Raw genomic sequence first — 16934 nt, forward strand, 5'->3', positions numbered from 1 at the left:
CTTTCACTTTTCACGCGTTGGAGAAGGAAATGGCAACCCACTCCAGTGTTCTTGCCTGGAGAATCCCAGGGATGGGGGAGCCTGGTGGGCTGCCGGCTATGGGGTCGCACAGAGTCGGACACGACTGAAGTGACTTAGCAGCAGCAGCAGAGCTCTTTGTAATTGTCATCCTGGAGTTTATGTTTTCAGAATATTCTTGAGCAAGCATTTCCTGCTTCTCACTTTTTTACAGGATAACTGACATGTCCTATTTCTTTTCCGCAGTTAGGGTGGGATTTATTAATATTTTGAAGTGAAGGAGCACACACACCATGGGAGAACCGTGAGGGTCTGTTTATCAAGCACATGACTTATTGGTGTTGCTCTAAACACCAAGAGGTCTTTGACAGCCGTGCAGCCTCAAGCAGACGTTCCTGGGCTTTCCTTCCCTCTCAGGCTTCCATCCTCTGAAGACAGTCTTATCATTTCGTGTTTCAAGTTTCCCTTAAGAGATAAACCAAATTTCTGATCACTCATTAAATACTTTACATAAAACAAAGGACTATTCTCTTTCGTCTACTTCTTGTAAGGAAGAGTTCAAAATATCCAGCCAGAGTCATAATTATATGTTTTTTCATTTAATACGTTCAGAGACGTACATAAATTATGTTTATTAAAAATGTTACTCTCAACTGTGTTAACTCATGTGTTTCAAGAGAATACTGTGTATATACAACCTGATTTGCTATAACAGAATTTTCAGAAGCTATACAAGTCTTTAATAACAAATCAACTTAAACTTTTTTGGAAATAATTTCTACTAAAGACTCATAATTAGCATAGTCCTTCAATGACTGTACAAGTTCATCCAGTAGGTACTCTCCTTGCATAAAAGTTTCAAGATCATGAAGTGACTTGTTTATTCTGTGATCTGTGACCCGGTTCTGTGGAAAATTGTATGTTCTTATTTTCTCTGACCTTCCTTTTGTGCCAATCTACATATTAAAAGAAAAAAAAAAGGATACAAGATAGTTAAACTCATGGCAACTAAACCTACAAAGTTAATTTACCTGGAGATTAAGCTCTTGGTTTATAATTTGAAACACAATGTTAAAAACCAAATTTTAAACATTTTGAATTCTCAAATAACATGGGCACTTGATACAGAAAAAAGAACATAGGCTTGAAAAGTCAGACAGCTTAGTACTTGAATTTTGAATCCTCTCTGCCATTTTTTACTTTATAACTTCAAGTAATTTATTTCAACTTTAAACTTTAGTTTCCCCATTTATAAAATACAGATAATACCTACTACACAGTGATAGTGTATACATACAGCCTGGCACAGAGCTGATATCCGAAAGTGGTAGCTAAATATATATAATCTCTGTGAATTAATCTGGTTATCATCAGTGATAACAAAGTGATCAACTCTCCATAATAAAGGAGTTAATAGAAGGGCTCTGTAATTATAAAATCAACTGCCAAACAGGAAGAAGGTTAAGTTCAATTTCCTTTCCAACTTTCTTCCATAATTTTGAAAGGATTCAAAATGAATGGGATTTTGGTATTTTTTTTTTTTTAATTTTTTTTTTTTTTAAATTTTAAAATCTTTAATTCTTACATGTGTTCCCAAACATGAACCCCCCTCCCCTCCCTCCCCATAACATCTCAGTGGGTCATCCCCATGCACCAACCCCAAGTAAGCTGTATCCTGCGTCAGACATGGACTGGCGATTCAATTCTTACATGATAGTATACATGATAGAATGCCATTCTCCAAAATCATCCCACCCTCTCCCTCTCCCTCTGAGTCCAAAAGTCCGTTATACACAGCTGTGTCTTTTTTCCTGTCTTGCATACAGGGTCGTCATTGCCATCTTTCTAAATTCCATATATATGTGTTAGTATACTGTATTGGTGTTTTTCTTTCTGGCTTACTTCACTCTGTATAATCGGCTCCAGTTTCATCCATCTCATCAGAACTGATTCAAATGCATTCTTTTTAATGGTTGAGTAATACTCCATTGTGTATATGTACCACAGCTTTCTTATCCATTCATCTGCTGATGGACAACTAGGTTGTTTCCATGTCCTGGCTATTATAAACAGTGCTGCGATGAACATTGGGGTACATGTGTCTCTTTCAATTCTGGTTTCCTCGGTGTGTATGCCCAGCAGTGGGATTGCTGGGTCAAAAGGTAGTTCTATTTGCAATTTTTTAAGGAATCTCCACACTGTTCTCCATAGTGGCTGTACTAGTTTGCAGTCCCACTTTTAAGATAACTTTGCTGAAAAGTCTGAGAAAGACACCTTTGAATACAAAAAACAGTGTAAATGTGTAATAAGATTACTATAAAACAAGCCCTTGGCTGAATGATATGAATTATACTTTATCTTTGACAAATACAGTGAAATAATTTTAATACATATTAAAACCGGGTAATCTAAAACTATTTTTATCCTTTCAAAGCATTTTAAAAAATTCAGTTTTACCTGAATCTTTCTAGCATTGTATCGTTTACTTGTTTCTTCTTCTAGCTGCAGGCTGTACAGTTTTGCACGTAACTTTTTCATAGCCATCTCTTTATTTTTCAGTTGAGATCTTTCTTGCTGGCATTCAGAAACAATACCTGAATAGTGTTATGAGAATTAAAAGAGTTTTAATAGAAACATCTTCATGTATTATCAAGGAATACTCCTTTTCCTTCTTCCTTTATGAGGGGAAAAAATAGGACTCTGATATTAAAAAAGGAATACTAGACACATAACAGATAACTTTACAGTTATTAGAAAACTGAAAATTGGACATATAGCTCAAAATATTTACATACTGAAAGCATACATACTGAAGAGTAAGCATTAGCCACTTAATATGGATTATTTTCTGGTACTTTTAGCTAGTCACCACAATTTTTTTCAAAAAGTAGTAACTACTCATTATACAAACTAAACTATAAAAGTTAATGTTATTACCAGAGACAATCACTATTAATATTTTTGAGGTTCACTTTTTTTATTCCTGTTTATATACTAGGTGTTACATAAAACATCATCTTAAAGTTTAACATGAGAATTTTCTCATTAAAAAAAAAAAAAAGAAAAAAACAAGCAAGGACTCCCAGGAAGCACTACCAACCATGGGAATTACGCCTGAGATCATTTATAGGAAGATTGAGGTTTCCTATCCCTGTGCTCTTTTTCACGTGTAAATCACCGGAGCAGTACTTGTAAAAACACGTGTAGTTCTATCTAACACAATTCTAAAGACTTAAGAAAAATTACAGCTTCACTGCCTAACACTATAATCACGACAGAACCCCCAGATGTCTGCAGATGGACTTAATGGAAAGAAGCCCCTGAAATTACATGCGAAACTTTACATATAAGCAAGTTTCTGGGTAGAAGGTCCAAGTTTTCATTTTCTCAAAGGAATGCATTTCTTCCTCCCTCCAAAAAACACTAAAAACTGGTGATTGAGAGCATTTTCTTTTAAAGAATCACCCATGATATTACTTCACTGTGAGGATTTAAATTAGTGATATAATCACTAATGTGGAAATTTCCTGGAAATGGATCTCTCCCCCTCTTCCTGCCTTTGTAATTACCCTAAAGAGTTTCAGCTAAGGAATCTAGATAAACTGTTGAAAATAAACAGTTCCTAAGAGCCTATATGTCGCTGGTAACTGAAGATCTGTTTCAGAGGGAAAGTCATTCAGAGTTTGATTTTTATGTTGAAGAAGTAACCACGCACCCGTTGGGAGATGAACGACCCGGACAGCACTGTCTGTGGTGTTCACATGCTGTCCCCCGGCTCCACTGGCTCGCTTAGTATCAATCCTCAAATCCTTAGGATTAATCACCAGGTTAATCTATACGTAAGAGAAAAGTTGGGAGTTTTGAAAATTACATGTGTGATCTGTTCAAAAAGAATTATTTATAAAAATGCATGTCATAGATAATATTTACATTAAGATTTGGAAGGTTTAATTTTAAGAACAGAAACTAATTGGAAGGATACCATTTTTTTAAAGACTTTTCTTATTGGAAGAGTGGGGCTTACCAGGTGGCAGTAGTGGTAAAGAAGCCGCCTGCTAGTGCAGGAGACGTAAGAGACGTAGGTTCAATCTCTGGGACAGGAAGATCCCCTGGGGAAGGAAATGGTAACCCACTCCAGTATTCTTGCCTGGAGAATCCCATGGACAGAGGAGCCTGATGGGCTACAGTCCACAGCGTCACAAAGCGACTAAAGTGTCTTGGCATGCACACAGTGGATAAGTATCAAAATATAATGCACAAAAACCCAAACCCTCCCTAATCCTCAAAAACTAGACTTCTCTGTAAATTACCCTCTTCTTACCAATGGCAGATCTCAGCTATTAATAGAAATGTGAATATAATCACTAAAATGATTTCTGAGTTCAAAAAGACTTTAGCGGAGAAAAAAAAAGACACTAAAACACTATAGGAAGGTTTTATTTTGTTTCATTTTAAATACAGGAGGACTTAAACATACCTAGAGGCAGAGTAGAGATGAATGGAAATGGCAAATACCAAGAAGTCAAGGATACAGACTCAATTCACAAATACACTGGATCTGATGTCAGCATAATGCTCTGTCCTGGCAGTCACCATCCAAACACTGTGTTTAAAAAGCTCTTGCATGAACTATACCCACACTGTGAGATGTCCACTACTCTAGCAGCAGGCATCTTATCATTCACAGGCCTTCTAGGTTTCCCTATGTAGCTCTTTACTGTTGCTACGAAGAATTAAATGAGATGATATATGGACCTCAGTCTCCCATCTTTTCCTGAAAACCTCCATCTCCAAGATGCTTAAGCCAAAGTGACTAGTATCAAGGTGTCGCTTTTGCCATTTATCCTGCTTCCCTCTCTCTCTTAACTATCCTGTTCCTCACCTAGATTTCCTACAAAAATTAGACTAAAGAAAGGAACTGTGTACCCTACTAGACAGTAATACAGACTTTCTAAAAAGTAATAATCAGAAATCCTCAAGCTTCCTTCTAATGTGCTTCTTATTTCATTCTAAACAACAAGTTACAAATTTCCCATCACTTTTCAGCGTAAGTGATGTAAGCAAAATATAACTTCCCAACTAAGCTACTTAAAAATATATAGACTGAGAATTTGCTGGTGAAAATAAAGTATACTCATTGTGTACAATGTAGCGATGTTACTATTTTAATATGATTGGATTATAAACTAGCAATTCTGTAAAGCAGTTGAATGAATGAACATGAAGTCGCTCAGTTGTGTCCAACTCTGCGACCCCAAGGACTGTAGCCTACCAGGCTCCTCTGTCCATGGGATTTTCTAGGCAATAGTACTGGAGTGGATTGCCATTTCCTTCTCCAAAGGATCTTCCTAACCAAGGGATCGAACCCGGGTCTCCCGCATTGTAGACAGACACTTTACCGTCTGAGCCACCAGGGAAGTCAGTAAAGTAGTTACCCTTTGTTAAAACAGGATACTTGCTATTGATCTTCTGGGAACAAGTCACACAAAGCAAGTCTCCATAAAGGCAAGCAGCTCGTAAACTTCTCCTTTAGATGGTCTCAAAATACCTGCTGTAAGCTTAGTAGTGGAGAAAAATAGACCATGCAAGATTATATGACTTTGTTGTCGTTTAGTCACCAAATCATGCAAAGATGGACACAATAAAGGACAGAAATGGTATGGACCTAACAGAAGCAGAAGATATTAAGAGGAGGAGGCAAGAATACATAGAAGAAAGATCTTCATGACCTAGATAACCATGATGGTGTGATCACTCACCTAGAGCCAGACATCCTCGAATGTAAAGTCAAGTGGGCCTTAGGAAGCATCATTATGAACAAAGTTAGTGGAGGTGATGTAATTCCAGTTTAGCTATTTCAAATCCTAAAAGATGATGCTGTGAAAGTGCTTCACTCAATATGTCAGCAAATTTGGAAAATTAAGCAGTGGCCGCAGGACTGGAAAAGGTCAGTTTTCATTCCAGTTCCAAAGATAGGCAATGCCGAAGAATATTCAAATGACCGCACAATTGCACTCATCTCACATGCTAGCAAAGTAATGCTCAAAATTCTCCAAGCCAGGCTTCAACAGTACGTGAACCATGAACTTCCAGATGTTCAAGCTGGATTTAGAAAAGGCAGAGGAACCAGAGATCAAATTGCCAACATCCGCTGGGTCATCAAAAAAGCAAGAGTTCCAGAAAGACATCTACTTCTGCTTTATTGACTACGCCAAAGCCTTTGGCTGTGTGGGTCACAACAAACTGGAAAATTCTTAAAGAGATGGGAACACCAGACCACCTGACTTGCCTCCTGAGAAATCTATATGCAGGTCAAGAAGAAATAGTTACAACTGGACATGGAACAACAGACTGGTTCCAAATAGGGAAAGGAATATGTCAAGGCTATATACTGTCACCCTGCTTGTTTAACTTATATGTAGAGTACATCATGGGAAATGCCGGGCTGGATGAAACACAAGCTGGAATCAAGATTGCCAGGAGAAATATCAATAACCTCAGATATGCAGATGACACCACCCTTACGGCAGAAAGTGAAGAACTAAAGAGCCTCCTGATGAAAGTGAAAGAGGAGAGTGAAAAAGTTGACTTAAAACTCAACATTCAGAAAACTAACATCATGGCATCCAGTCCCACCACTTCATAGCAAATTAGATGGGGAAAAAATGGAAACAGTGACGGCCTTTATTTTTTTTTTGGTTCGAAAATCACTGCAGATGGTGACTGCAGCCATGAAACTAAAAGATGCTTGCTCCTTGGTAGAAAAGCTGTGACCAACCTAGACAGCATATTAAAAAGCAGAGACATTACCTGGCCACCAAAGGTCCGTCTAGTCAAAGCTATGGTTTTTCCAATAGTCATGTATGGTTGTGAGAGTTGAACTATAAAGAAAGCTGAGCGCTGAAAAATTGATACTTTTTTTGAACTGTGGTGTTGGAGAAGACTCTTCAGAGTGCCTTGGACTGCAAGGAGATCCAACCAGTCAATCCTAACGGAAATCAGTCCTGAATATTCATTGGAAGGACTGTTGTTGAAGCTGAAGCTCCAATCCTTTGGCCACCTGATGCAAAGAACTGACTCATTTGAAAAGACTCTGATGCTGGGAAAGATGGAAGGCGGGAGGAGAAGGGGATGACAGGTGATGAGATGGTTAGATGGCATCATCAACTCAATGGACATGAATTTGAGTTAAGTTCCGGGAGTTGGTGATAGACAGGGAAACCTGGCATGCTGCAGTCCATGGGTTGCAAAGAGTTGGACACGACTGAGTGACTGAACTGAACTGAACATGTTCAACTTGCAACCCTCTGGACTGCAGCCCTCCAGGCTCCTCTGTCCATGGGATTTCCCAGGCAAGAACACAGGAGTGGGTTGCCATTTCCTTCTCCAGGGGATCTTTCCAACCCAGGAATTGAACCCACATTTCCAGCATTGGCAGGTGGGTTCTTTACCACTGAACCACTAGGGAAGCCCTTACGTTCACTTATATATCCTTAATTCTTACCATTTATTGTTAAAATCATACCTATTGGACGGTGATAATATATTTGAAAAATCAGTTCAAATACAAGATGAAAGTCAAATAAGAAAAGGAGATACTCAGTTCAGTGAGGTGAGTGTTACTTGGGGGCAAGGCACTGTGCTGGGCTAGGACTCCCAGAAGTGTGGGCTATGGCGCCTCACCTCACTGGGCTGGGGTAGGATGGCTACAGTCATGGTGCTGGTGTGGATGCGGCCTTGCTTCTCTGTCTTGGGCACTCTCTGGACTCTGTGCACACCTCCTTCAAACTTCATGTGCTTATAGGCTTCTGAACCCCCAATGCTGGCAGATGCATGTCTAAGGCCACCTTGAAAACATTGGTGAAAGAGGTTTGTTATTCCTGCCAGTTATAAATAACTGACCATCACTTCTACCATCTTGAAATATAATTAAAGGAGCTACAAACTTATATAAACACATCAACTGTGAAACACTGAAAGCCTTTAGCAAGTCTATGATATTCAGTGTTTTAGTGTCTTTATTGGTTGTAATTATTAAACATAAAGCATTTATGGTGTCAATAAACTGACTCAGTAACACCCTGAAGGACCACTTTTAAAAGACCATTAGCCATTGAATGACAAGTATTTTATAGGCCATTTCAAAACTGGTAATATTTCTGCATTCAACATTATTAAGTTTGAGCAAACTCTGCAAGATAGTGAAGGTCAGGGAAGGCTGGCATGCTGCAGTTCACGGGGTTGCAAAAAGTTGGACATGACTTAGCAACTGAACAGCAACAATTATTAAGTAAATGATAAGCATAAAACTACTTAATCCTCCTTACACAAAAATTATAAAGCTTAATCATGGTCTTTCCAACCCTTTTCCCTAAAATACACAGAGATAAATAAATAAAATCTATGCTTTTCTCAAAACAAACTGAACAGTTTACTGACCTATTTCACTTGGAAAATATTCCAGGGTTTCAAAATGCCATCTTTTAAATGCAGCATAGTGCTGATACATATCAAATATCTCTGAGGTAAACAACATTGCCTCCTGACCCCCAACTCCTGCAGTTACCTCCAGGATCAAATCATTTTTATCTGTTTCTTCCGAGGGAACCAAAAGTAAGATAATCTGCAAATAAAAAATATCACCCCTCCTATAACTACGATTTAAAACTTTTTGAAAAAGAGCTCAGTGATTAGATATAGAATTTTAAATATTTAATTTACTTAAAAAAGTTTCTCCAAGCAAATACCTTAATATTGCTGATTACTATTCAACCACCTTGCCAATTAGACCATACAATGCACAACTTCCAAAAACATTAATGTTATAACTACATTACAAATGCTATAAGGTTCAGCTAAAACTTACAAGTTTCTTTCTTTTTGGTGCTCATATATACTTTATATTAGTTCTCTATTCGGTTAATGATTAAGTCCTTGCTGTGAGTAGGACACTGTATTGTGTGTAGCAAGCAGAAGAAGCAATCCTTGAAGATTTATAGCCTACTATGGCAGGGAAAGAACACCTAGATTCCATCTGTATTTTTTCTAAGCTTCTTTAATATGGAAGAGACACTTGCAGTTTTGGAACTGGAACTCTAGCCTGTGCCAACAGGCTCTTAGAAATGATCTGGTCCAATTCCCTCATTTTACAAGTCAAAGAAAATGAGATTAACAGAGTGCAATGATGAATTAAAAAGCCAAGTGTCAGTTACTGGAACTCAGATCCTTGTGCCTAAGTCAGTCTTCCTTCCATTAAAATTGTATGTTTCACACTTCAGTCACAGACACATAGAATTAAGATTTCTCTGATGAGGTGAATTAAGAAAGAAAAGCTGCCAACATTTATAAAATGGTTCTTTATAATAGAGAGGCACTCTGCTAAGGACTTCATGTATTTTAATTCTTAATACATCTTGGGCAGGTACTATTAACAACTCCACCTTAAGATGTGAAAACTAAGTTTCTCTAAGTTTAACTTAACTAATAAGTTTACCCCTAGTTGGCCAATACCCTACAACTAGAACGTGGAAGGGCTAGAACTTGAACCCAAGTCTCCTTGAGTTCTGAAGCATCGCCACGTTGTGTTGGTCAGGAGCTATCCTTGTTCTCCTGCTTTTCCATCGCTCTAGCCTGTGCCAACAGAATGTGACCATTCACATCCTAAACTAGCACAGCGCAGTTTACACCTGTGAACTACAAGCAACGAACAGAAACCGTTAATACACACATTCTTCTACCTCACAAAAAGTTTATAGAGTAGAAGGCAAGTTACCTGAGGCTTTTCCGTCTATTGTGGAACTTTTCTTCTAGAGTAGGTGGTGGGGAAATTAATTTTTGGTAAGTTCCACACTCAGGTAAAGAGAGAGAATTTCTAAGTTAAGCATCCCAGTTCCAAGCTCTGTCCTCATTTTATCATGTTCTTTGACTTATATTTCCAGAGATAACTGCTGTAAACCTTAAAGCTCTGCTTTACAGAATTAACAAACAATGGATCTAATTTCATGATTTTTCATCTAACTTAATATGTTCTTCTGCAGTTCTCCTAGATATAAAGCCAATACTCTTAGATATAAATGCAATTCTGTTTTCCAAATCCTGAGGGGCTTAGTCTAGGCTGGGACTCTAGAAGAGTGTCAAAGATAAAAAAGATAAATAAATATTCCTGCTTCCACCTACCATTGCTCCACAGTCTCTTCTACTCATGTCTACCCCCGCCCTCACCGCTCTTAAAAAACAAGAGAGAAAACATTATCAACATTTCATTGCCTTCTTGGAAAATTCTATTAATGTGACATTCATCTTTCTTTCAGACTTCTACAATCCTTTTAGTATGATAAAAACAGCTACAAGAAGTATGCTTTTTCTGCTTTAAAAACCAGGTTTATAATTGTAAATACTAGCATGCTGATTAGTTCTTGACTTGCTTTTATAAAGTTCTAATAAAATATAATAGAAGTAATAGCAAAATGTTTTAATCTTTGCACAAATGTCATACCTGATGCTTTAATTGAGCTATTTCTTTTTCACATGAAGTTATTTCATTTTCGGCAAGTTTCCTTAAGTCCTCATTTTCATCTAAGAAGAAAAAGGCAGCAGGTTGAGTTTTCCTTAATTAGTATTAAATAGCTAACAGAGTTCAAGGTAAAAGTTCTGTCATTGCTGAAGGGAAACATAACAATTATCCTTTTTTAATAAGTCATTAATTCATAGCACTTTATGCACTGGTTTTTATAAGCAGGCAGTTAAAAAACAAAAACTTTTTCCCTGATGAGAAGGGTAGAAGTTAGAAATAAAAATAATCTCTATAGGAAAATACAAAGAAGCTACTAAACTTTTCTATAATTCTTCCTCCCCCAACTATTCATATTAACAAATATGCTTTTAGTTTTCAAACTTAGACTCTACGATAACGAATGAATGCAATGAGTGAGCTGGATCAGAGGGGAATATAAGGTTCCATTAGTAAAGCCAAAACTGAGTTAAAAAGTAGAAAGTTATTTATTGTCTTATTAGTAAATGTTTCATTAATATAAAAGTATCCACCTAAACATTTAGAGCCTGCCTGATTTTTACAGAGTGTCTACATGAAGTACTCTTCTTCTCTTTCAGGCTTTATTCTAGTTCTTATTTCATCTAGTTTTCACTTTTACCTTACAAAATATACCTCCTCTTTCCTCTATCTGAAGGACAACATGCAACCTATGAAAAGGAGAGAAGGGGAAATTGTATTAGCTATTACAGTTTGCTATCTCTGTTGAAAGATCAAACTCTGTATTGGCTGGAAAGTCTTATTCATTTACTAAGAACCAATTATGCTGGGAACTGGGAATAACATGTAAGACTTGCCCTCAAGGCAGGATTTTAGATCATTTTAGTTTCTTTATATTATTATAGGGGAGAAAAGCTCACCAAAAATAACAGCCTAAAACATTATGTGGTTAAATATTAAAATAACAGCATGCAGAAAGAATTTTTTGCTTGTTTTAGGGATGGGCAGAATAAAGGAAAAAAGGATTAACTCAATGAGATAATAACAACAGCAAATTGAGATAAACAAATACAGGGAGTGTTGGTGACATGGCAGGAAATTATTTTGGTAAGAAGGGGTTATGAGATTTGGTGAAATGGAAAAATGTGCTTCACTAAAAAAGGCAAAAACGAATTAGAGCCCCAGTTCAACCACTAAGGTTCTCTTAGAATCTCTCTCCTAACTTCTCTGAATCTTAGTAATCTTAAGAGTAAAATGAAAGATCTGAGTTGGATGACCTCTAAGGGGCCTTATTAGTTCTGAAATGTAGTGTTCCAGTTAAGATGAAGACTGAACTAGAGTGTAGAAGTAATCTAACTTAAACACTACATTTTACTTAATTCAGGTCCCCCAAACACTATCAATTGCAACAAGTAATGAATATAATTTTTTTTTTGTATTGAGGCTTTGTGGCTGCTACGTGGACTTGAAGCTTGGCTAATAAAACTGATTTAATTTTCCCCTAAAAGATATCACTTCTAATTTTTTTTTTTCTTTAACACTCTGGGCAGCTTCTCTTAAATCACTTAATTTAGACTCTCCTTAAGTCTCAACTATACAGTTGCATTAGCCTTCTGTCTTCCATGGCATCTTTAGTCCCGTTCCAGATTGCTTCTAAACTGCCACTCATCAAAGTTCCTAAGCAACAAAGCTATTCCTATTATTCACTCCCAATCCAAAAGCTTCTGCTGGCTTCCTTCTGCCAAAAGAATGAAACCAAACTTTGCAGGTTAGTATTTGAGCTCTCTTACAAAATGGTTAACCCCACCCCCCACCCTCCCCAAACCTACCCCCTTCCTCAGTTAACACAGAACTCAGTAATTAACAGCATGAGATTTGGAGTCAGCCCTATTCAAGCACTACTCCGTAAGAGCAGTTTAACCTGGGCAGAGCTATGTTCTCTTTGTATCTCAGGTTCCTCTTCTGTTGCATGAACTAATAGAACCTACTTCACAGTTTATTATGTGAACTGGATGAGTTAACAGATAAAGAAAAGCAAAGCCTAGAGTAGGCAAAGGATCGATAAAAGTTAAACTATTATTATATCATCTAAGGTTGGGCCTTTATCCCTGTACAAGCCTTTCTCCTTCCAAGTTCTCCTTGCTCTCCCAGGTCTTTACTGATCTATGTTCTCACTTATCGGCTGTATCAGAATTAAATTTCTTGCTTCAGTAGACTGTGACCCTCTCTAGAACCTTTCCTCTGTGGGCCACAGGCCAGCCACTAGGCAACCCCAGGAATTTGTGCAAATTAAGTAACGGGCCCAATCCAGATTCGAATGGGCATGAATCACTTGGCAAGCTTGTTAAAACCGCCGCATGTTTCCAAGTCTCAGAGTTCCAGTCTGGGTTTACTTAGCACGCATTTCTTCTGTCACTTTTGCGGGTGGCCGCTCTACCACACTGAGAAACACTGCTCTCGACTCCTTAACAGGAATAGGGCCTTGTCTTCGGTGAGCTCATCTCCTGCCATTAAATACGCAACCAATTAAAGTCAACTTAAGTTTTGTAAAAGGGCGTACAGCACTGTTAGGAGAGCACAAGGAGAGGATGGGACCAGAACTAACAAAATGATGTCTTGACCTCTGGTGTAAACCATAAAGAGCTGCAACTGAGTAAAAACTTCAAAATCAGAGTATGTGGAGACGTGAGCGGCGGAGTCAAGACTCGGCTCTGAATCCCGCCGCCCTAGGCCAGGCCCTTACCATGCAGCAGGTGCTGGGTCTCCTGCAGCTCCTGCTCCTTGTCGCTCAGAAGTTTGGCCACCGCCACCAGCTCAGGCCGCCTGACCTGTAACTGGGCTTCAGAGCCTACCTGGCGCTCGAGAAAGGTTCGCAGAGGTCCGCCGCGGGCGAACAGCTCCTCCAGGGGCAGGTTACTGCAGCTTAGGTGTCGGCGGGCCGGGACAACATGCCGGCGGGCCCAAAAGCCCAGAAAAACATTCCAAACTAACCTGGGGCGCATAACTACAGCCAGTCCACCATGGCAGACAAGACCCGGAAGTTCCGGACAGAGCAAATCTCGCGAGACCGCGCGGCTCGGACACAGGGGCGAGACCTATCCGAACTCCGCCCAGCTCACGCGCCGGTTTAAAGGGGCCTCCAGGAAGCCTCGTTGGGAACTTCCGTTCATGCATTATTAAACGCCGTGTTATTCGCGGAGGCCGGAAGTTGAGTAGCAGAGCGAAAAGTCATAGGGGCGGGTCTGAGAGACCTCGGGCACCTCCTTTAAAGAGTAGGTCAACGCCTCCTGGAACGTGCCGGGGCGGAGTATTGGGCCGGAAGGGGAAAGGCATAAATTATTACGCTTTCTGACGTCAAGATTGCTTCTCAGGTACTCAGTGAAGCTTTCAAGTACCGCGATGGAGGGCCGTCCAGTGTCAGCTACAGGAGCTGAGATCACACACAGATGTCAGCCTGGACTGTCGTCTCCAAGGGCGAATTGTAGAATGGCCATCAGTGTGTCTATGTGTGTTTACTCCTCTTCCATTTCTCGTGCTCCTGTTTCTCCTTTCGACGGTGGTTAAGGCTCCTATTAATGGGGACGTGACAAGTGGACTCGAAGACCAGTTACCGAGTGATTTAGCAAAATCTACTTTCCTGCCCTTTATCTGCCACTTAATTTACATAGCCTTTAAGCCACTTGCTTCCACACCGAGTCTCCTGCCTAGTCTCACTTATCCCTTGTTAATCGGCTACTTTCTAAAGACGTAGAGCCATTCGTTTCCTGTTGCTGCTAACCACTGCGAAGCAAAGCCTTGAGAACCCCGCCTCCGGGGGCCCCGCCCGCCGATTTGACATGGTGGATTAGTGCCCAGAATACTGAAGTTTATTGGTGTAATGCTTTGGAATTTTTTAAGACCTCTTCATAGACCTGCCATTGCCTTCTCCAGAAGAATGTATAGTGCTAAGTCACTTAGGTCATATCCGACTCTGTACGACCCCATAGACGGCAGCCCACCAGGCTCCCCCGTCCCTGGGATTCTCCAGGCAAGAACACTGGAGTGGGCTGCCATTTCCTTCTTCAATGCATGAAAGTGAAAAGTGAAAGTGAAGTCGCTCAGTCCGGTCCGACTCTTGGCGACCCCATGGACTGCAGCCTACTAGGCTCCTCCGTCCATGGGATTTTCCAGGCAAGAGTACTGGAGTGGGGTGCCATTGCCTTCTCCAAGTAGGACAGTGCAATACAACCCAGAGAGGCCTGGGGTTGCTACAGCTGAACTCTCAATTGGGGAAGTCTCACCACCTAACTGGTTTGAGCAGGGCTTACAGTACAGAGACCTGATACACTGAAAAATTTTCTCATTTATTTATTTTTTAAAAATAAAAATACAGGAGTCCTCTGCAAGGTTCAGTCATCCTTAAGTCATTTAGTCAAAATTGTTAAATATAAAACTCTTATAAAATGTGCTTGCATTGCCTCTGCTATATTCATTTCTGTACTCTACATACAAATGCAAAGTGAAGTAGAAGAATGAGATCACTCTCCAAACAATATAAAACAAAAATATATTTGGCTACTTAGAAGCTTCCATTAACTCAGATCTTCTTTCATTTTGTATGTGAATTAAAGCCACACTACTTTTCCAAAATTGTCTTGCGTTAAAATAGTGATTGAAATAGAATCTTAAAAAAATTCTAATCTGAGTATAGAACAGGACTGATGAGGTTATCTACATCTCTTTTAGGAACAGGTATTTCTCAAAAAAGGAGTACATCAACTTATATGCAGAGTACATCATGAGAAACGCTGGACTGGAAGAAACACAAGCTGGAATCAAGATTGCCGGGAGAAATATCAATCACCTCAGATATGCAGATGACACCACCCTTATGGCAGAAAGTGAAGAGGAGCTAAAAAGCCTCTTGATGAAAGTGAAAGAGGAGAGCGAAAAAGTTGGCCTAAAGCTCAACATTCAGAAAACGAAGATCATGGCATCCGGTCCCATCACTTCATGGGAAATAGATGGGGAAACAGTGGAAACAGTGTCAGACTTTATTTTTTGGGGCTCCAGAATCACTGCAGATGGTGACTGCAGCCATGAAATTAAAAGATGCTTACTCCTTGGAAGGAAAGTTATGACCAAGCTAGATAGCATATTCAAAAGCAGAGACGTTACTTTGCTGAGTAAGGTCCGTCTAGTCAAGGCTGTGGTTTTTCCTGTGGTCATGTATGGATGTGAGAGATGGACTGTGAAGAAGGCTGAGCGCCGAAGAATTGATGCTTTTGAACTGTGGTGTTGGAGAAGACTCTTGAGAGTCCCTTGGACTGCAAGGAGATCCAACCAGTCCATTCTGAAGGAGATCAGCCCTGGGATTTCTTTGGAAGGAATGATGCTAAAGCTGAAACTCCCGTACTTTGGCCACCTCATGAGAAGAGTTGACTCATTGGAAAAAACTCTGATGCTGGGACGGATTGGGGGCAGGAGGAGAAGGGGACAACCGAGGATGAGATGGCTGGATGGCATCACGGACTCGATGGACGTGAGTCTGAGTGAACTCTGGGAGTTGGTGATGGACAGGGAGGCCTGGCGTGCTGCGATTCATGGGGTCGCAAGGAGTCGGACACGACTGAGCAACTGAACTGAACTGAAACTCAACTTTGAATATTGTTTTAAGCGCAGAACTGGGGGGAGCTACTTGACTCCAATCTCTCAGCTGAATTTTCAAAACAAGTCATTTCATGGACATACTTCATTACTTATAAAAGGTGCAAAAATGTAATAAGCAATAACCTTGTAAAATAATGTAAAGAATCCAACCAGAATTATTTTCCCTCAATTGTGTAACAATTTAAATAATATAAATAAGTGTACCTTTACTCCTGTAATGTGACACCAATGAGGAAACAGTGACTTGTCTAAGGATACATGGGTGAATTCTTTATTAATTCAAAACATTTTTAAAAAGTCAGTGTGTAATACATGTGTTTTACAGTAATGTCCATGTGTGTCCACAGTGTAGTCAAATGAAAACAGCTTTAGTTTGATTTACTTTGAAAAGTCAAAGATATATACTGTTTGAGATTTCTGAATTTTCTTACATTATTGTCATGCTCAACTTCTATTATATGTTGAAAATTCTAGCATTTTCAGGAAGTCTTCTTGTACATAGGTAAAAATAATAAAATAGATTCAAGGAAGGAGGAATAAAAACCCCAAACAACTTAAGTTAGAGGAAAAATGATCCGGATTATCTATTCAATTTATAAGTACCTACAGTTATTTTGGCATTTCAAAATAACCAAGCATGGTATCTCAAGTTATTCATGCATTCAAAACTTCTTTATGGTCCATTAATAAATATTGATCAACTCCAAAATATGGATATAGATTATTAAGTACAATGAACAGAGTAGCAAAAATTTACACATGTTCAATATGATAAATT

At 39.2% G+C, this 16934-nt stretch overlaps 1 protein-coding gene across 6 annotated transcripts; it reads right to left on the minus strand.

Annotated features, from left to right (window-relative positions):
* Positions 1-329: 329 nt before the first annotated feature.
* Positions 330-13533, minus strand: MTRF1L (mitochondrial translation release factor 1 like). Of its 6 annotated transcripts, none has more exons than XM_068985173.1 (8): positions 13360-13485; positions 10514-10593; positions 10195-10243; positions 8458-8641; positions 7702-7865; positions 3734-3851; positions 2476-2612; positions 570-974 (listed from the first exon to the last, which is right to left on the minus strand). In XM_068985173.1, exons 3-8 carry the CDS (start codon positions 10219-10221, stop codon positions 774-776), a joined length of 831 nt encoding a protein of 276 aa, XP_068841274.1. In that variant the 5' UTR covers positions 10222-10243; positions 10514-10593; positions 13360-13485; the 3' UTR covers positions 570-773. The 6 variants fall into 6 exon arrangements, 5 of the variants coding, with proteins under 5 accessions (XP_068841271.1, XP_068841274.1, XP_068841273.1 ...); XM_068985172.1 differs by lacking the exon at positions 13360-13485 and adding an exon at positions 13251-13288; XR_011145823.1 differs by lacking the exon at positions 10195-10243 and adding an exon at positions 1921-2292 and having other exon boundaries at positions 867-974; positions 13251-13533.
* Positions 13534-16934: the final 3401 nt, after the last annotated feature.

Source organism: Capricornis sumatraensis, chromosome 13 (assembly GCF_032405125.1).
Source record: "Capricornis sumatraensis isolate serow.1 chromosome 13, serow.2, whole genome shotgun sequence".
In the NCBI taxonomy this organism is placed as follows: domain Eukaryota; kingdom Metazoa; phylum Chordata; class Mammalia; order Artiodactyla; family Bovidae; genus Capricornis; species Capricornis sumatraensis.

What these genes read in the sequence shown, in the direction of transcription:
- MTRF1L (XM_068985169.1), bottom strand. Translation starts at nt 13,509, where the DNA reads ATGCGCCCCAGGTTAGTTTGGAATGTTTTTCTGGGCTTTTGGGCCCGC. An exon ending in TAGCTCAATTAAAGCATCAG is followed by an intron (nt 8,642 to 10,513) that starts GTATGACATTTG and finishes TTTTATTTGCAG; the next exon opens with ATTATCTTACTTTTGGTTCC. An exon ending in GGTCGTTCATCTCCCAACGG is followed by an intron (nt 2,613 to 3,733) that starts GTGCGTGGTTAC and finishes AACACTATTCAG; the next exon opens with GTATTGTTTCTGAATGCCAG.